The sequence below is a fragment of the Cucumis melo genome, chromosome 11, assembly GCF_025177605.1.
Source record: "Cucumis melo cultivar AY chromosome 11, USDA_Cmelo_AY_1.0, whole genome shotgun sequence".
Lineage (NCBI taxonomy): Eukaryota > Viridiplantae > Streptophyta > Magnoliopsida > Cucurbitales > Cucurbitaceae > Cucumis > Cucumis melo.
Genome location: NC_066867.1, coordinates 20496054 through 20517284, shown reverse-complemented (window position 1 = coordinate 20517284; position 21231 = coordinate 20496054). Strand labels below are relative to the sequence as shown.

Here is a 21231-nt window from a genome sequence, read left to right as displayed (position 1 = left end):
ATAAAATCTTGAGACCTATGAACCAAATTAAAATAAAACTCAAATCTTTAAAAATAAAATTGAAATTTTTGGATCAAATCGAAATAAAACTCAAACCAAGGTAAAATTGTAATATTTTGATATTAAGAGATTAAGTTGAAACTACAATCAAAACTTAAAAACTAAATATGTAACGTTTTGAAACCTAAAAACTAAATAAAAATTTAAAAATAAAAAAATAAAAAAAAAAATAAAAAAAATAAAAAAAAAAACACCTAAAGACTAAGAAGGTATTATTCCAAAAAAGTACCCTTTTGTTTAGAAAATTACTTCTTTAACCATACTACTGATTCAAAATTACTCTAAAAACTATATTTGTTCAAGGATGTAATAGGATTTCAAACAAACATTTAATATATTGGTTTTATTTCACAAAATTTCGATTTTCTAATAAATGGTGGGACTTTATACTGAAGAAACAAATAGTAGTAGTATAATTTAATTAATTAATATAGTAATATGTATTATTCATTGCTATTGATTTTAATTAATTATTAAATATAAATATATCGTTTAGATTTAATAAATCAACTAATACCTTTATCATTAATATGTTATGTTATCTTGACTATATAGTATAAATTATTACTATCGATGTCTTCACTTTTTTTTTATTTTAATTGATTAAATAACTAATAGATTAACAATAAATTAAATAATTTTAAATTTAATTAATGACTACATTAGTTAGTCTTTTGTATTTAATTATGTAATTACTTAGGACTCTTTTGATAACGTTCCTATTCTTTGTTTCTTGTTTCTTGTTTTATGTTTTCTGTTTCTTCTTTTTTTAGAACAAGAAACTGGCATATGTTTGATAACTGTTTTTGTTTATTGGAAAAAAAGAAACATAAACAAAAAAATATGTTTGATAACTGTTTCTTGTTCCCTGATTTTCTTCTAGATTTATTTTTTATTTACTTTAGTTAAATATTAAACAAAAATATAGGTCATCCATCAAACATAAAAAATAAAATTATCAAAAGTTTAGTCATTTAATACGAAGAAGTACCGATACACGAATAAAAATAATAACATAAACATAAAATTGTATCTATCCTTCAAATGTTGCCAAATTTGATTGGCAATATCATCTCTCACTCGGATCATTTCTCTTAGATGATGTCACCTCACTTCTTATGTAAAAATCCAACTCTTTATATAAGCTGAGGTCATTACTACTTAAAGGAAAATAAAATTTCTTTTATTAAATTGAAAGGTAAAATAAATGTTCATGATCAAAATGTCAAATACTCATTTAAAATCATAAATAAATAAATAGAAATAAATCTCAAAATAGTTCGAGCCCTATTTGGTTTCAAAGAGTAATAATGAAAGTACAAGAAATACTAAAATCAAACTAAAATCATAATGGCGGAAGTAAAATGTTCCCTATGGCATGTCACGGTCACTTCTTGTCATTCGTCAGCTTTCCTCTGCTCTCACTTTTACATCTGCTTGAAAAATTAAACATAAGAGAGTATAAAAATATACTTAGTAAGAGACCTACTACTAGTCCCGCTAGATGACTGTTAATTTTCTATTAGAGTCCTGTAAAGTGGTATCCCTAGCTGGCACGTTTCCGAACACGCGCAATCTATGATCCCGTAGAAACGTCTCTAGTCTTCGATAAACTCAAAAGAACACCTAAGACAAAATTGGTCTTTGGTGAACACAAGGAACACCTAGGACAAACTAGTCTTTAGTGAATCTCGAAAGAAACACTAAGACAATCGGGATCATGATTCTGGGTGACACCCATGTGGGTACGACTCAAATAGATAAAGTTAACAGTACGACCTAACCATAACATGTATCATAATATAACATCATAAACATGGCATGAATAGTAACTATAGTATTCTTAATCATGAGATCTATAATTCATGCATATCATCAACATCAACAGTTATCATCAACATAACTTAGTCAAAACTAACCGTCATCATTTTAGGATCCAAAAATCTAGTTAATTCAACTTACCCAAAGTTGAGGTCGAGTCTAAATTATCCTTGGTTGGAAAAAATTCCAAAATTTCACAACTCAGCTTCCAATTAAAATCTAACCAATTTAGTCCAAAATCCAAAATTAAATTAATTAGAGTCCAAAAATCAATCTTTGTTGGGCATTAACCAAAACCCAATCCACTTACCCAAAATTTACTGAAAAAGCCAAAAATAAGCTTGGTGGATCAAAATGGCTTGGGTAGAGGGAAAATTGGCTAGGCGATTCGGCTGAGGGAGGGAAATCGGCTAGGCAGTGGCTCGCACACGTAGGGGTGGCTCAGGTACGAACGCGCACGACTTGAAGAGAAGCGGCTCAGCGAATGGGGCGTAACTGAAGATAGCTCAGGTGAAGGCGCGGCTACGGCGTGCAGCTCCGCTTACGCAAGGAGGCGGCTGCTATGGATGAATTGCGCGGCTCTAGCGGACGTGGACGATCGACTGACGGACGACTACCAACGCAACGAAAAATGGACGGTCGGTTGACGGACGACTGCGAAACGCCGCAGCGACGGTGTTTTGCAAACGACGGAGATGGAGATGGGTGGCTGACGCAATGGCTACGACGAAAGGGATGCGACGGCCGACGGCTGTCGAACAGGAAAAATGGCGGCAGCGACGGATTTGCTTGCTAGGGTTTTCTCTTTAAAGTTTTCTTGTGACAAGAGAGGAAGATGAACAGTGGAGCTGCACATTTTTCAAGGAGCTTATTTAAAGAAAATAATAATAATATAATTATTATTACTTTTCTTTTATCTTTTTCTTTATTTTATTTCAAATAAAACAACTCATTTTCTCTCTTCGTTTAAACCCATCAAATCATTTTTTTTAAACTCAAATCTCCCTCTCTCTTAATCAATTCACCTTTATTTTTCCCAAACTAAATATTCTTACATAATTATATTATTTTCAACTTCAAAAATTCAATTAATTACATCATCATTATAATTAATCAAATCCCCCTCACAAATTTCTTAAAACAAACAATTTTAATCATACATTTCAAATTTAAACAATTTGATATTTTTTAAAATATCTAATAAATTCCAATCTCCACAAAAAAAATCTAAAATTAAACTTAAATAATTGCGAATAAATTACCTAAATTTTGGGCATTACATCTTAATCTATCAATTTCAACAACCTCATTATATTTTGTGACATCTACAATGTTATATTAATTTTAAAATAAGTTATTTGTCTCAATATTCATAATTAAAATAAACAAAACAAAATTTAACATTTAACTCTACTACCTATGATGCTTTAAAGAAAAACCCTGAAACGAAAACTATGAATCTGGTAAAGATGAAGAGTTAGACAAAAACTATGAATCCAATGAAGAGGAACAATCAAGTAAAAACTACGGATCCAACGAAGGAGAACAGTCCAGCGAAGAGAAACAGTCCAGGTTGTAGAGGAAGACGGTGTGTAAAGGAAGATGATGAGTGAAAGAGGAAGAGGATAATTATTTGGGGAAGACGATGGAGATAAAAGATAAAAGAAATCAATAAAAATAATTGAGAAAAAGAAAAATGAAACAAATAGAAATAAATTGAGAAAAAGGAAACCAATAGAAATAATTGAGAAACGGAACGAAAGAAACTATTTTTTTTTTTTCAATAATTCCTTATAAAATGAGAAATGTTTCTAAAACAAGGAACGTTAACAAACGGGTCTTTATTTTCTGCTTTTATATATATAATTGATAAATTTAGCATATTTGTTCAAATTTTATGAATTAACTATATTTTCGTATCCAAACTGACACTAATGATTCTAAATATTTAAAACTTTGATATTCAAGTTCTCAATATTAAATATTTATACACACAATCCAAATCATTCTTTAGAGTGGAATTTTTTTAAAATTAAGGTTATCATGTTGAGGTTATCACTCGATATTTAATATTCATGTTTTTTCAATCCATCTCTTTTTTTACTATTTGATCAAATTGTGATGATTTACATCCTTTTATGTTTTAATTTATGCTTCGTTTAAAACTTCAATAGTAGTTTTGAAACATTCATAAAAGATTATAAGTAATACTTCAACAAAGTATGTATTTTTTAAACAAATGATAAAGTATGAGGATTTTTTTAATATAGTTTAACATATGCCTTATCACTAGATAATTTAATCTCAAATGTATTTTTAAATGGTCTAAGTTTACAAATTTACTTTTCAAAATTTGATGTTTGGATTAGGGATATATTTAAGACCATTAAAAATGAGTTGACCCATTACATATATATTTGATTTAGTTTCAAATAAATAATGTTTGAGAGTGATTTTGACATTACTAAAATCATTTTTGCTTCAAATAATCTTGTCTGACCAGAAAATAAAATCAACTTTTGAAAAATGAAAAATCATTATAAATTTATTTACGGAGAACCACAAGTCAAGTGGTTTTTTTTGTTTGTGATTGAGTAGGAATCACCCCAATATTTTTCTAGTATAGTTAAAAATTGGAAACATTTATATTACCATAAATATAAGAAAAAAATTTAGCCCAAAATTATAAAAAAAAATTAATAAAATTAGATATTTATTATAATTATTTAAAAACAATCTTCAAATATAAGATGCTTTTTATATGGTAATTTGATAATTTTAAAATCATTTTTAGAATCAGTGAAAAACACCTTAAAACAAGTTTGAAATCAAACAATTTTATTATTCTAAAAGCAATTTGACAAAATTAATTATATCTAAATCTCTTTTTTCTTTTTAAATTACTGCATCACATTCTCGAACCCACATTTTTATGACTAGTAAATTGATGGATTTTAAAAATATCAAATAGGCCAAAGCTATATTACTAGAATTAAACATAATGCTCAATTAAATATTTATTATAATTATTTTTAAATAATCCTCAAATATTTTTAAAAAATTGAGATGAATTAAATGTAAAACTCAATCTATAATGTGTTTGGATTAACTTTTAAAGTGTTTAAATTTAGAGAAAATAACATTATAAAGAAATTAAGGTGTTTAGTAACTTTTCAAAATGCATTTTTAAAAAATTGAGATTGAAAAATAAACTATTCTAAAGAAAACATGCAAAATCGAAAAGGTTTTTTTCAAAGGGAAACTTTCCTAAATATAACAAATTATTATTTACGGCCGTATAACAAAAAGCTTATAAAGTTACTTTTTTTTTATTTTCTAGGTTTGCTCTTGCGATTTTTTTATTGTCTTCCTACTCTATTCTTCTATTTTAGTTGCGATTTCTTCCCTCTTTTCTTTTTTTTTAGATTTGGTTACCCAAACCTATTTCTTTTCTATCGTCTTTCTTGTTTTTTCTTTTGTTTTTCATTGCATGTATCCTATCATATTTTCTTCTTTTCTTTTTTTATGTTGTTTCGATTAGGTAACGTGCATAAAGAATCTTGAAAAAGTTGGTTAGACATTTAAATTTAAATTAGGGTAACCAAAACTTTTAGATCGTATATAAATAATATTTAAAAAAATCCTTTATACCAAATTTTGAAAAAAAAAATCGTTTAGATTTGGGGTAGCAAATCTAAACGATGCCAAATCTAAACGATCGTATATCAAAATTTGAAAAAAAAAATCGTTTAGATTTGACACTTACTAGCCAAATTTAAACGATCGTATACCAAATTTTGAAGAAAAAAATGGTTGTCAAATCTAAAAGATCGTATAACCCAATTAATTAAACGATTGTAATCAAATTAAACAATAAAATTGAAAAAACAAATCTAAACGATCGTATACTAAACAATAGTCAAATGTAAACGATCGGTGGACCTTTGAATTTTTTCTATTTTCGAAATTATTCTATACGGTGTAAATAGTATGCCCTTTTTTTTTTATGTTTTTCATTTTATTTCATAGTTTCCTAAAGCAATCTAAATTTATATTAAACTTACCTATTTATCTCCATTGTGTTTTTTTCCTTTATTACCTTGTGTCCTCTTCACCCATTTTTATCCCTTTTCTTCCTTTGATATAAAATTTTAATCGGAGCTTTCAAGGGGAAAAATGAAAAACATAAATACAATATTCTTAATATTCTTAGGACATGATTGTGGGGGTAGGAAAATCAAAATATAGACTATTTTTTAAAAATTATAATTGGTTTCTCTCTCTCTCTCTTCCTTTTTGGCATTTTATGAATACTTTTCTAATATTAGGTTAGAAGGTACAATATTCTGTCATCTCATACATTTGTAAAGCTTATCTATCTTGACTTTCATAATTTAAAACTTTAAGTTTAAAAAAATAAACATTTTAAAAAATCATATGCTATACATTTTGACTTTTTTTCTCCCTTTTTTCTTTTCCCTTTTTAAAGTTATATAGTATTTGATGATACTAAGTTAACAAAAATGTGTCGATCTTACTTGGGAAAATTTTTTAAACTACTGTGGTTTACCACATCAACATACTACTGAAAAATTGTGGAATTGATCAATATTAAAATATATATTTATAAAGATAAATTTATAATGTAAAAATAAAATATGATACATCCAAAGTCTTACAGCACTAATCTTTTCAAAATACCATTTTTTTTTTAGCAATCTATGTCCATGAAAGATTTAAGAGGATTAGTCCACCGCATAACTAATACCTTATGAATATTCTAAATATGGTAATTGCATAATTTTCGTTGAATAATAATTTTAGAAAAAAAATTACAAATATAACAAAATTTATTCATAATAAACTTCAATTAATGATATGTATACTATAATTGAATTTAAACTTTTTCATATCTAAAAGTTCATTTGCTTTGTGTTAGAAATGCAAATACTTTTCGAGCCTTATTGTTATATTTATAATCATTCGTATATGTGTTTGTGTGTATATATACATATATATGTATATATATATGTATGCAGATACATATATCTAGATGTATGTGTACATATATGTATGTATATGTATAGATATGTATATATTTGTATGTATATGTACACATATATACATACACGTACATACACATATATACGCATATATACACGCACAATCATAAAACCAATCTCCTGCTATTTGCAAAGAAAGCCTATGTTATGGTCGTAGTTACTTTATGGTATATTATGCAAGTCAATGAATAATACATGAAGATGGTATTAAAGATTTGCTATCTTAGAACTCAAGGACACAGATGTACAACCTATAGAACACACCTATAGAACAGATCCTGTTCAAGTAAGGTTGTGATACTAGTGTTTTTTCTATAATATTCTATTTGTTTGGTTGACAATTAAACATGTTTAAATTAATAGAACGAAACAAAATATTGGCTTGCAAAGGTTTTATAGGATTTATTCATGGAGGTTCAAATCATTGCTTCAAAAAATAAAATATTACTACCAGTAATTAACAATTCAATCAACCACTAGTGCGGTCACTATCATTTAACATCACCCAACCTTTCCACCGTCCATTCATTAAATAGATTAAAAGCTGAGTGTCTTTCGTGAACATACTAAATGAACAATGAACCCACAAATCCATGAAACTAAAATCAAAAGTTCCTTTCTATGCAAAATCAAATTGGAATTTAAAATAAGAAAACAACAGAATAGATGAATTTCCATGTATTCTGAATTTCTATTGACATGGATTCTCATTCATAGTTTACGGGAAGAGCCAGCCTCTGCATGCAGTAGAGAAGATGAAGACTCCTAGTTTTAAGCTACAACAAACCATATATACAACCTGCCTTTTCCTAGAGACCGAACAGTTCTTTTTTGTACAGAATTGTTTTGGAATACACAAAGAAAGGAAGATTTAGATGGATTTAGTTGGAGGGGGAGAAGGCAAGTTTTTTGGGGTTGATGAGAGAGACCAATAAGCATGGGCTTTGAGGACTCTGTCCAGAAGTTGTTGTGGAACTTGCTCTCCTCTCCTTTGGTGAGGGGATATTTTTGCTGTGTGTACTAGTGTCTTCCACTTGTCCTACAAAAATATTGCAAAAACATCCGAATGTAAGAAGTAATTAGAATAACTACTGTTGTGAAAAGACGGGGATTATTATAAGCCTCTTCAAGAACCCATTTGAACTTAAAAGGGAGTCAGACGATGAGATAAAAAAATAATGCTACCTAACACCTCATTTCATTAATAACTGATTGTGAGATGAAATTCCATGTTATCTACTATGGCATAGAGTGTCCAAATAAACATTTGAAAATAGATGGTGAACCTAAAGAGACACCTTAAGGAGACATGTCAAGAATCCCATATTAGAAAAATATAGTGATCTTACAATGTTTATAAGATGCATGAGCTACTTCTCTCATTTTTTTAATTAGTTCCGAGATAGAATCCTGTATAGGTATAGATCAATTACCATACCTTCAAATCAACGTAAGTACGATGCTTAACACTGTCAAATGCTTGAAGTTTAACATCACGCCACCTACAGGTATATGAAGTATAAGAGGATCCTAATTGTAGCATAAAAAAGTCTTGAATAAAGATGAAACTTCTTACTTCAATCTCGCGTGTACTTGCACATTTGGAGTTGTTTTTTAACTCATACTTGAGGTATTGACAACTTACCTTCCAGGACCAAGTGTTTCAACAGCATGAACAAGGGCTTCCACTTCATCAACAGAAAAGGGTCTACGCATTCTGCGATGGCCAACCTCAAATTGATTAGATTTTAGACAAATCTGAACTACATTTGTTGTGCCCACATCCATGCCTTGTTCAGTCACTAGTGATTTAGAGTCTGATGATCTTTCCTCGACTGCAGTATCGACAGGAAAGGGCACTGGCTCACAAGCACTCTCTGATGAGTTATTCACCTTGGATGCATGAGTCTCAAGCAACAATGTACTGTTATTGCCTAAGTAATCCATAGTTGGATTGGGATTGCATCTAGTAAAAGAGAATGAAAACATAAGATGAGAGTTAAAATATTCTTTTGGAGCTAAGCCAAATATCACGAAAGTATTTCTTCTTGATTTAAATGACATGTGGGGTCACCAACATGTTTTTGACAATATAACGAAAACATAGCATCCTTAACAGTTTGTGAAAGTGCACTAAATACGTAAAACGGCAAAAGTCTGTCTATGGCTCACCAAACACCACGCTATAGGATAACAAGATCGAAGTGTGCACTAGAGACATGATAGGTAATTTATGGAAGACAGAGTAAAGGATGAGCATGTGCATATTAAGCCATGTGTTAATGCTTCACTTGGTAATTACTGTTGACTCTTCATTAAATTTTATGAAGAAAATGGAATACCCGTCGATAGGCTTGAGTGTACTACTACAAGGAACCATAGAGGGAGGCTCTTTATGGCAGAAAGACGAATGAGTTTGCGAAGAATGAGGCTCTAGTGTAAATCCCAGGCACCCATCCTGGTTGTCACAAGAAATTCCAGTCTGAATTAAGGTTTTATTATCATCTTTGACCTTCTTCCCCCGGAAGATTACACCAACATGTATACCACGACCAATAATAGTGCCCATTGCCTCCATTACCGTCCTGTGCAGTATAACGGCATGGTAAGGAAGAAAAAAGATAAAGACCAAATACCAGACAATGAGAAACTACATTTAATCAATCAAATTGATGGAAAGGAGAAAAAACATTAGGTCGACACTGAAAATTCAATCACAGACCAAAGCCTAACCATCTCATCATGGAACACAAGACAGCTCCAAAAATGATACATGCACGGTAGAAGAAATGTTTCCCAGAGATTGATAGATTATAGATACTTTTTCCTCGAGGAATGCACAACTTCTTGTAAGAAGTATTGAAGTTCTAGCAAGTCATTTATCAGAATGAAGTACAGTCAAAGAAGTATTCCTTTATGCTAGAGAATTAAATACCTAGAGAAAATATATTTCCTCCGTGAGCAAGACTATACATAATAATACAGGACTTGTCCAAATGATTAATGTATAATCTCCTTGAACATACATGCTGAAGCAGAAGTGTAGTTCCCAACCATACCTTCAGTGAACTGACAGTTGCACTTTCAGGAATCTCAATGAAAAGTTCAGGTACCCTGAAAGATTTTATCCTCAGCTTCACTAAGAACAGAGTAAAAAAATTTCCATAAGATTCTCTTTTAAATGTTTAGATGCTGATCGCGTCAAAGTATTGTGCATCCTAGAGAATATATACCACGAGAATCCCCCTGCTGTCCTGCAACCAAAGATGATTTCCCATGGGCTGCAAGATTTTGAAATTGTTTGAGCAAGCCACAACGAGTAAAAGAAATTTGTTAGACCTCCTATTAGATTTCATTACAGTAGGAGCAAAAAAGAGAAGTAACACGTGAGAAGCATGTGTAATTAGTTAGTGTCAAAGTCGGTTAGCTGTGAGTATAAATAAGTTGTTGGTTAGGTGGGAAGGGTAGTTAGTTTCTACGTGAGAGTCTGCAAGTATTGTGAATTGAGAATTTCTCAATTCACTTTTGTTGCAAGAATTATATTCATTACTTGAATAAAGATTGAATCAAATACCAAAAGATAGAGTTCTATCATGTTGGTATCAGAGCACGATCCTGGAAGATTTATCCGCCATAGTTCAAACACGGATTGAAGAACGATTAGAAGTGATTGATCATGAAATCGCCGGATTGAAGGAGTTGAGTAAGATGCCGGTGATCGAAGCGAGTTTGAGTGAGATCGCGAAGAACTTTGAACTGATGCGACTGCAATCGAAGAAGCAACAGCAAATGCTTTTGATGATGATGGAATCGAAAGCGAAGGAACGTTCGACGATGAGCGAGCAATTGACAGCATCGGCTGCACGCAATTCTGCGACGGCGAAAGGGAAGGAAAACGAAGCAACATCCAGCAGAGTTATCGAAACACACCGAAATCTCAACGATATCCGAAACGAGAAGAAAGCCAATAATGATGAAAATGCTGGAGATCGGAACAAATTTAAGAAGGTCAAAATGTCTTTGTTTAATGGAGAAGATCCTGATTCATGGTTATTTCGTGCTAAAAGGTATTTCCAAATACACAGACTTACCTAATATGAAAAAATGCTTGTGTCGACAATTAGCTTTGGCGGACCAGCTTTAAACTGGTACCGATCACAGGAGGAGAGGTAAGTTCCTTAGTTGGTCGAACTTGAAGGAAAGATTGCTGGTTCGATTTAGATCTAGTAGAGAAGGAACAATTTGCGATAGATTTCTTTGCATAAAGCAAGAAACTACAGTAGAGGAGTATAGAAATTTGTTCAATAAACTTGAAGCACCCCGTCTGACTTACAAGAAATAGTAGTAGAGGAGACATTTATGAATGGCTTATTTCCTTGGATTAGAGCTGAGGTAGCTTCTGTCGTCCTAAGAGTTTGGCCGAAATGATTGCAAATAGCACAATTAGTTAAGAACAGAGAATAGTTAAGAACGGAGAAATAATTAGGGGAGAAACTAATTTGAATCGCTTTTCTGGAGGGAAATATCCTCCTCAACCTACAGTAAATAATAAGACAGGAGCAAGTTACACTGCGGGTGAAAACAAATGAAATACTACATTTCCTATAAGGACAATAACTCTGAGGAGTTCTAATGCTGGTGAAGTACATAAAGAAGGAACCTTAAAGCGTTTACCCGATGTTGAATTTCAACCAGGGAAAGAGAAGGGACTGTACTTCAGGTGTAATGAAAAATATTCAGCAGATCACAAATGTAAAATGAAGGCACTGTGAATTAAGAATGTTCATAGTTGTAAATGAAAATGAAGAATATGAGATCATTAAAGAAAAAGAGCTTGAAGGGAAAGAACTAGCCACACTGGAAGTAAAGGGAGACAGTACAACTTATGTGGAACTATCCATTAACTCAGTGGTAGGATTAAACAACCCTGAAACTATGAAGGTTTGGGGAAAGCTGAGGAAGTTGTGATATTAATAGATTGTGGAGCCACCCACAATTTTATTTCTGATAAATTGGTGAAGAAACTGCATTTACCTACCAAAGAGACAGCACATTATGGAGTTATCTTGGGCTCAAGAACAGCTATTCAAGGCAAGAGGATTTGTGAAGCCTTGGAAGTTCAGCTGAAAGACTGGATTGTGAGGGAGGATTTTTTACCCTCAGAACTTGGAGGAGTAAATATTATTTTGGGAATGCAGTGGCTCCATTCCTTAAGGGTGACTGTGGTTGATTGGAAAAATTTGTCACTAACGTTTACTGATAATGGAAAGCAAATATGTATCAAAGGAGATCCAAGTCTCACCAAGGCTCGAGTTAGTTTGAAGAGTATGATTAAGACATGGGGAGAACAAGATGAAGGGTTTTTGATTGAGTGCAGAGTAGTTGAAGTGAATGGCCCAGTAAAGGCAGAGTGTTGTGCAACTGACGTGCATTCGAATGAAACAAGTCCTGTGCTTACAGTTTTGGATCAATATGCGAATGTTTTTGAATGGCCAGGTAAGCTCCCACCGAGGAAGGACATTGAACATCATATTCTTTTGATGAAAGGTACTGATCCAATAAATATTAGACCCTATCGTTATGGCTATCATCAAAAGAAGAAATGGAGAAATTAGTTGGGGAGATGCTCGCATCAAGAGTAATATGTCCGAGCACTAGCCCTTTCTCTAGCCCTGTACTTCTTGTTAAGAAGAAAGACAGCAGCTGGCGTTTCTTGCTGGCGTTTCTGTGTAGACTACAGGCTGTGAACAATGCTACAATTCCGGATAAATTTCCTTTTCTTGAGGTGGAAGAGTTGTTTGATAAGTTGTGTGGGGCTACATTATTTTCGAAGATCAGTTTGAAATTTGGTTACCATCAGATACAAATGGTGGATGAAGACATTGAAAAGATGACATTTAGGACTCATAAGGGACACTATGAGTTCCTAGTTATGCCTTTTGGGCTAACAAATGCACCGACTACATTTCAAGCATTAATGAATACTATTTTCAAGCCGCACCTAAGAAGGTTTGTTTTTTGTGTTTTTTATGACATTTTAATATATAGTAAGAATCTGGATGAGCATGTGAAACATATGGAGCTTGTTTTTTCAATTCTAAGGAAACATGAGTTGTATGCCAATAGAAAAAAATGTAACTTTGCTCGGTCTAAGATCGAGTATTTGGGACATGCTATTTCTGGAGAAGGTGTTGAGGTTGATCCGAAAAAAATCAAATTTATAGCTGATTGGCCGAAATCAACTACATCAGGGAAGTCTAGAGATTCCTTGGATTAACTGGTTATTATAGAAGATTTGTGCAGCAATATGGTTCCATAGCAGCACCTTTAACTCAACTATTGAAGGAAGGTGGGCTTAAGTTGAATGAAGAGGCTGAAGAAGCATTTGAAAGACTGAAGACAGCAATGATGTCCTTCCCTGTTTTAAGACTACCAAATTTTGATCCTCCATTTGAGATTGAAACGGATGCATCAGGCCATAGCCTTCTATAGCCATTCACTAGCAATGAGAGACAGGGCATGACCAATTTATGAAAGAGAGTTAATGGCAGTTGTTATTGTTGTTCAACGGTGGAGGCCATACCTATTGGGAACGAAATTTCTTGTCAAAACTAATCAAAGGTTGTTGAAATTTCTACTAGAGCAAAGGGTAGTTCAACCTCAGTATTAAAAATGGGTTGCTAAGTTACTTGGGTATTCATTTGAGGTGATTTATAAGTCGGATCTTAAAAATAAAGCGGTAGATGCAGTGTCGATGAAATCACCTAATGTACAACTTTGTGGTATATACCAGTACCAGTTTTGATAGACTTGAAAACTATCAAGGAAGAAGTGGAAAATAACTTGAAGCTCCAGAAAGTGACAACTGAATTGAAGGAGTTAAAAGAACACGAAAATGGAAAATAATCAGTTCAGAATGGTATGCTGAGGTATAAGAATCAGTTAGTGCTGTCAAAGACATCAACCTTAATTCCGGTTGTTCTGAACACTTATCATGACTCTGTTATTAGGGGTCATTTTGGATTCCTAAGAACGTATAAGAGAGGGCATGAAAGCTGATATTAAGAAACATTGTGAAGAATGCTTGACGTGTCAACCAAACAAAACATTAGCATTGTCTCCCATTAGAAATTCCATAGCAGATATAGATAGAGTGATATCTCCATGGATTTCGTGGATGGATTGCCAAAGGCTACAGGATATAAGGTAATATTGGTAGTGGTGGATCGTTTAAGTAAATATGGCCATTTTTTTGCCCCTTAAACATCCGCTAAAGTTGTAGCTGAAAGACTCCATGGATTTCCTATATCTATTGTTTCGGATAGGAATAAAATCTTCCTCAGCCATTTTTGTAAGGAAATGCTCCGAATGTCGGGTACAAAATTGAATAAGAGCACTGCTTATCATCCTCCATCTGACGGTCAAATTGAACCGGTGAATAGAGGGCTGGAGACGTATCTCAGATGTTTCTATAGTGAGAAACTCAAAGAGTGGGTTAATTGGTTACCATGGGCTGAATTTTAGTACAATACCACATTTCAAAGAGCCCTAGGTGTAACCCCATTTCAAGTGGTGTATGGTCAGAAACCTCCATCTTTATTATCTTATGGTGAGGGTGATACATCTAACTCTACATTGGATGAATAGTTAAGGGAAAGAAATTGTTTTGGCAGCTTTACGAAAACGCCATCTTTTTGCTCAAGAGCAAATGAAGAAGTATACTGACCGAAAGAGAAGGAATGTTGACTATCATGTTGGAGAATTAGTTTTCTTACAAATCAGACCCTACAGACAGTTGACATTAAAGAGAAATTGGTTTGGTGGCTTATAAGCTGGAACTACCAAAAAACACTTACATGTCTCACAATTGAAGAAATTAGTGGGAGAGCATTGAATGTACAGCCTACATGATTTCAAGTGACTAGCAAAGGCAACTTCGTTGTTTTTTCTTTATCCTGAACTTTACCTTGAGGACAAGGTGAATTTAGAGGGGAGAGTAATATTAGACCTCCTATTAGATTTCATTACAGTAGGAGGAAGAAAGAAGTCATACGTGTGAAACATGTGTAATTAGTTAGTGTCAAAGTTGAAGTATAAATAAGTTGTTAGTTTCTATGTGAGAGTCTGCAGCTTGTTACTTTTTGAGAGAGAAGAACAAGAGAGATTGTATTGTGAATTGAGGATTTCTAAATTCACTTTTGTTGTAAGAATTCTATTCATTACTTGAATAAAGATTGAATTAAATACCAAAAGATAGAGTTCTATCAAAATTTAAGTAAAAAAAGCAGGAGTTCATGTTTGAAATACTTCATAATCTCCAAATACAAACCAGACGTTTCCCTTGCACTTGCATTTGAATCAGAAATTTTGTCAACAATTCTTCTATCATTGCAATTAGAAAAGCAACCATCAAAGAGTTTCCTCTTTTTGAAAGGAATATTCATTTGAGATCTTTGGTTCTTGTAGGAGTTTCTCTTATTGAAATTAAATGTCCTTTTGTACCCACCTACAAATGAAATAGGACATAATGGACAGCTGTTAGAAACAAGCGAACAGGACCAAGTATTAACTGAGTTATCCAATAGTGCAGGCACATTACCCGATTTATTTTTCTTAACTCCATACTTTGCAGCAACCTTCCAGTTCTTAGAAGCCAATATTTTTCTTATTCTATGACCTTTAATACAAGGAGCTGTCCTGAAGGAATTTCTTGAGGTAGTTGGGTAAATGCACCCAAAGTTGTTGTCATCATCTATTACAACTACCTCTTGGCTTGTGGGACAAGGATGCTGAGGACCATGATCCTTGCATGGGGGTACTTCGAAACCATTTTCCGAACAAATCCACATGTGTGGATTTCGGTCACATACTACTGGATATGAAGACCTACACATTGCAATATTAACACCACTCATCACCTTCTCAGGCTTATCTTTAACCATAATCTCACATCCACCATCTAAATTGGGACTACATGATTTCAAGTGACTAGCAAAGGCAACTTCGTTAACAGGAAATTCCATTTCAAAGGTTTTCTGTTGTTCCAAATTTTCAGCAATCACATCGGGAGCCAATCCTAAAGGACATTCTTCATGCGAAGAAAATTGTTCCTTCAAACTATAATCTTGATCAACAACTGCAAGGCAAAGCTCAAAAATAAGAACATTTCCTGTCAATGGGGTACTTTCAAACAACTTTTTCCATACACTATTTTAGAGCATTACCTTTTACAGTTGGTGTGTCAAAAGGATGTTGGTGGATCCCTCTCAAACGACAAATTTCCAGCTACAGAGGCCAGTAAGTCAAATGCATGCAACTGTTTGCCATCAACTCTACTTCTAGTAGTACCCTTGGTCTATACCCATAGAAGAAACAAGAACCATAAAAGAAATAGTAAGAGTGGAGAAAAGAGCCATAAAAAATATTAAGAGTCCGAGAAACAGAGGCTCAACATAAGACACGGATGCAATGAACAGAGAAAGATATGCACACAAGCTGATCTGGTAGCACCTGATATCCATTGAAACCATAGTCTGGACTATTAGGAAGAGCCATAGCTCAGTGACCAACTCACGGTGATGTAACATACAATATTCATCCTTGCTGAAGGTAATAACAAGTATTATAATTTTGTGCACATATATTAACCTCGAAAGTCAAAACAGTAAATTAGACGATCAGATACTCATATCATTTCAAAAACCACTTATTGTAGAGTTCTAAGTCCTCGGTATTAATTAAATTAAAAAGGATAAGTGAAAGGTTTTTGCAGTGGCTGAATTGGAAAATACAAAGCCTCAGAATTCCAAAACACAAATAGACCCCAAAGATTACAACTTATAAAGATCAGAACTGCTAGCAAAATCTTCTAAAAATCCATGACCCATAAAAGCAATGATCGTCACTAACAATATGAAACACGAATCAGATCAGAATATCATCAGCCATCCAAAATTGCTTGCTCACCAACATCCATCTTCAGGCAATAATTACACACAACCATCAAAGTTCAGATCTTTTCAACAATAATTCGAAATTTGGGATGAATAAAAGAAACGCAGAAAAGAAAACTGAGGGGGGGATGGGAATCAATGGGTTTTCTTACCAGTTTTTTCTGTAATTTTGATTTCTACTCTTTGTGAAATACCAAAACCCTCTTGAAAATTTCCCAATCTTCGCTTAAACCCCAATTCTGAGTGACTCTCGTTACCGAACCAACCGGTAGCCCGTTCTTTCAAATCAGACCGATCCACGAGTTCTACAAACGCTTTTGAGATCACGACACGTGGACATCTCTACTTTTAGTCAAATTGCAACGTAACCGAAGGGGACATCTCGTGTGTCTATAAAATTAATTAGGGTTTTTCCAAAAATATAAAATAGCGGTAAAATATTTACATTTTTGAACAATTCTAAAAATGAAAAAAAACCTATCGTCAATATCAAAAATGCTACGCCAACCACGTTGTCAATAATGTGGGCGTAATATATTTGCGATTTTTAAATTTGGTTATTGTTTGATATGCGATTGTTTAGATATGGGTATAATTTATAGGCGATCGTTCGTTTAGATATGACTATAATTTATACAAGATCGTTTAGATATAACTACAATTTATCTTTTCAATTCCATCGTTAAATTTTGTTATACGATCGTTTAGATTTCTTTACACGATTGTTTACGTTTTGCTGCTCCAAACCAAATGATTTTTTTTTCAAGGATTTTTTATAGACTGAATTTTCAATTTTTTTACACGATTGTTTACTATTTTTAAAACGATCATTTACATTTGGCTACTTCAATCTAAATGATTTTTTTCTCGATGTTATTTCGTTGTACACAGTCTTATACACACTCGTTTAAATTTGGTTAGCCAAATGTAAACGCATAAAAAAATGATGGAAATAAATCGCAGCGTAAAAAAAAAGTAAAAAGACGATGGAAAGAAATCGAAGCAAAAAAACAAAGAGAAAAATAAGAAAAACGACGGAAAGATTAAATGACAGATGGAAAGAAATCGCAGAAAAGAAAAAGAGAAAAGAAGAAAGACGAAATCGTAGGGAAAGACGGAGAAGAGGAAATAACAAGAAGAAGACGAATCGGGAGGAAGAAAAGAAAGATGAAAGAGCAAACCTGAAATATTTAAAAAATGACTAATATTATAAGTTTTGTTACACATGACATTTACGTAAGTTTCCTAAAATTTATTCCATAAAAGAAAGTAAGAGTACAAAATTTTATGAACATCTTTTTTATTCTTAGGGAAAAAAATGAAACTACGTTGAAAGAAAAATAAGGATTCAACTAAAGCTTGAAATCGAGTTAACATCGATGCCATTTGGATGGTGTGAACTAATTTAGACATGTCTAATAAATTTATTAACTTTTAACTTTTTGTTTAATTAATATATTGTAAAAAGTGATTGAAGGTAAAGAAAATGAAAGTTGTAAACTTTAAAAATTGTTTAGTCATAGAGTCTACAACGCAAAAGGATGATAAATACTGAGATTTATGTATTTTAATCGTGAGCTCATGAATTCTATGACCGGATCAAAGTTTGAGTTAATAACTCAAATTTCTTTGGTCAAACGCCCTATTTGACTTTAAAATTGGTCTTAATAAGTTTAATTTTTTGAAAATTTTAACATAATAATCGCTCCATTCAGATGTAGAATTGATTTTTTTTTTCTTTGTCGCATAAAATCCTAAAGTTTTCATGGCATATCCAATTGATGAATGATTTTTTTTTAAAAAAAAGAAGTTTATAGTTTAAAATTCATAAACTAGATAAACCAAATATGATAATTTGACAAATGATTTTTTGAAACTATATGCGTGAAGTGTGAAAATGAAATCTCTAACTTTAAATTTGACAATACCAACTTGATACTTGTTCGGTTATACTAAAGAGTATGGTTAGAAACTGAGACAACGCTACAGTAATTATAATGTTTTTTTTTTTTTTTTTTTTTTTTGCACGTGTGTACCAATGAAAGTGGCTTCAATTGGAAAAGAAAAAAAAGATCGAATTAGTCGATTTTTGGAGAGATATAATATTATCCAAATCGCAAAAGAGAAAAGGGAAAAGGTAAGTGTGGACCAACAAAAAAGGATTGATGTGACAACGGCGGTGGGAATATTCTTAAAAGATAGAAATGACGGCGAAATAACATGACACTGCCGACTTTATTCACGTTACTTGATGGCGTTAAATTCATAGTGATGATATTTTACATCCAACGTCGTCATTTTTTCTTCACAGACCCACATGGGACATCAACGTAAACCACAACTCTTTATGTGGGAAGATATTTATGGGTAAAATTAGCTTTTTATACTCATTAAGTTTTGAAATAAATATATGTCATTTAAAATTATACTATTATTTGTAAATTTAAAATCTTGTTTAGCTATTTAAATTAGTAATAAAAAAAATTAATTGAGAAACCTTTTAAAAGTAATTTCAAACATATGTATAAAAATTTCGGTGTTGGAAAAACTTTTTTATCTCCATTATATCCATTTTCTTAATAAATTATCTGGGTTACTACTTGAATTTTATAGTAATTTTTTTTTTTAAACTTTGTATTTTGTTTTTACAATAAAATAATACTTTTAATGAATAATTGGTATCAAATAAAAATAATAGGATTTTAATGAATAATTGGTATTAAATATGGAAACTTTCATAAATATAAATTGTTAAAATATTTATTGTCCGTACAACAAATTCCATAAAGTTGGTCATTTCTTAGATATTATAGATTTACGCTTCTGTCTTTTCCCATATTCATCTGTTAGATCGTATTTCTTTTTTTTTTTTCTTTTCTTCCATCTTCTTCTCTTCCATCGTTTGTTTCTTTTCCTCTTTTTTTTTTTCTTTAACTGTTATTTGGTTCATTGTGTATTTTTTTTTAAACATTCTTATTTGATCGTTCAAGATTGTGTAATAAATATAACTTTCATCTTCGTCTGTTTCTTTTTTTTTTTTTTCAAACTATTATTTGGCTCGTTGTGTATTATTTTTTTCAAACTTTCTTTTTGGTTGTTAAAGATCGTGTAATAAATACAAAAGATTGAAAAAACGATGATTTGGATAGCTAAATCTAAATGATTGTGTACAAAAAAATAGCCAAAGCTACAAAGAATCTTAAAAAAATTGTTTGGATTGGGGTAACCAAATCTAAACGATTTTTTTAAAAAAATAAACAATTGTGTATGAAAAAAGTCTTTAAAAAATCGTTTAGCCAATCTAAACGATAGTGTACCAAATTTTGAAAAAAAATCGCTTACGATCGTGTACAAAGAATTTAAAAAATAAATCGTTTAAATTTGGCTACCCAAATATAAACGATGATGTAACTAAATCTAAAACGATTGTGTACCAACAATAACCAAATATAAACGATCGTGTACCAAATATATTACGCGCTTTGTTGACGGCGTGGTTGACGGGACATTTTTTTGTATTTTCCACGGTGGATCTCTAGACTTTTTTCCATTTTTTAATTATTCTATACAATGTAATTATTTTGTGACTTTGTTGTGTTTTTTAAAGACCTCTGTTAAATATCAATTATGGCTTTTGTTATTAAAATGTTCTTTTATGTTGAAAACAATAACGTTTTTTATTTTAAATTTGAGAAGTTTATGTTGATAATTATTGAATGAATTAAAAATCGACTCTTCCTTTTCAAGTTGGTTTCAACCTCCTCCCTCTTTACCTATATATACATGAGACAATTATCTCTATGCACATAAAAGAATAGAAGCCGGTGCATAATGGTGAAGAATAGAAGTCGGTGCATAATGGTAAAGTTTTTTAGTTTGTATTTTATTTTATCATTTATTTTGATAAATTTTAATAAATAATCTATTATTTGAGAAATTTATTAGATTTTCCTTTCATACTTTGCTTTCTCCATATTGTTATTTTTAAATATTGAATTTATTTAGTTACAGCTTTGGTTTTATTATAATTGTCATTTTCATTTCATTTTATTATATTTATAATTAATTATTGTTTTTAACAAAAGAATTGAATATATATTACTTCCACACCCAACAAATAATTAATAATTAATTGCTTTGATTTTTTTTCAAAGATTTATTTTAAATAATTAATAGTTAATTGTTTTTTTTTTCATAAACTAAGTGCAATTTCTCTCCCATTATTTAAGACTACTAACTCCTAATTATTTACAATTTTTTTACTATTTCTATGAAAATGACAATGAAAATAACTGCAACCTAATGACATTCTAAGTTGTTATTATTTATTTATT

General features: G+C 31.6%; 1 protein-coding gene across 14 annotated transcripts; it reads right to left on the bottom strand.

Moving 5' to 3' along the window:
• Positions 1 to 7591: 7591 nt before the first annotated feature.
• Positions 7592 to 17154, bottom strand: LOC103502076 (telomere repeat-binding protein 3-like). Of its 14 annotated transcripts, none has more exons than XR_007815599.1 (9): positions 17050 to 17154; positions 16169 to 16299; positions 15544 to 16080; positions 15274 to 15450; positions 10178 to 10225; positions 10004 to 10083; positions 8521 to 9529; positions 8383 to 8446; positions 7898 to 7983 (listed from the first exon to the last, which is right to left on the bottom strand). XR_007815599.1 is itself a non-coding variant. In XM_051079477.1 (8 exons), exons 5-8 carry the CDS (start codon positions 9520 to 9522, stop codon positions 7816 to 7818), a joined length of 789 nt encoding a protein of 262 aa, XP_050935434.1. In that variant the 5' UTR covers positions 9523 to 9529; positions 10004 to 10083; positions 10178 to 10225; positions 16169 to 16299; positions 16854 to 17013; the 3' UTR covers positions 7592 to 7815. The 14 variants fall into 14 exon arrangements, 10 of the variants coding, with proteins under 10 accessions (XP_050935434.1, XP_050935432.1, XP_050935435.1 ...); XR_007815600.1 differs by having other exon boundaries at positions 16911 to 17059; XR_007815601.1 differs by lacking the exon at positions 17050 to 17154 and adding an exon at positions 16854 to 17022 and having other exon boundaries at positions 10178 to 10198.
• Positions 17155 to 21231: the final 4077 nt, after the last annotated feature.

Bases quoted from the DNA above. Each gene is read 5' to 3' on its own strand.
- LOC103502076 (XM_051079472.1), bottom strand. The intron at 8,911-9,286 runs GTATTCCATTTT...CTCTTTTACTAG, and splicing joins ACACTCAAGCCTATCGACGG to ATGCAATCCCAATCCAACTA. The intron at 8,447-8,589 runs GTAAGTTGTCAA...ATATACCTGTAG, and splicing joins GAAACACTTGGTCCTGGAAG to GTGGCGTGATGTTAAACTTC.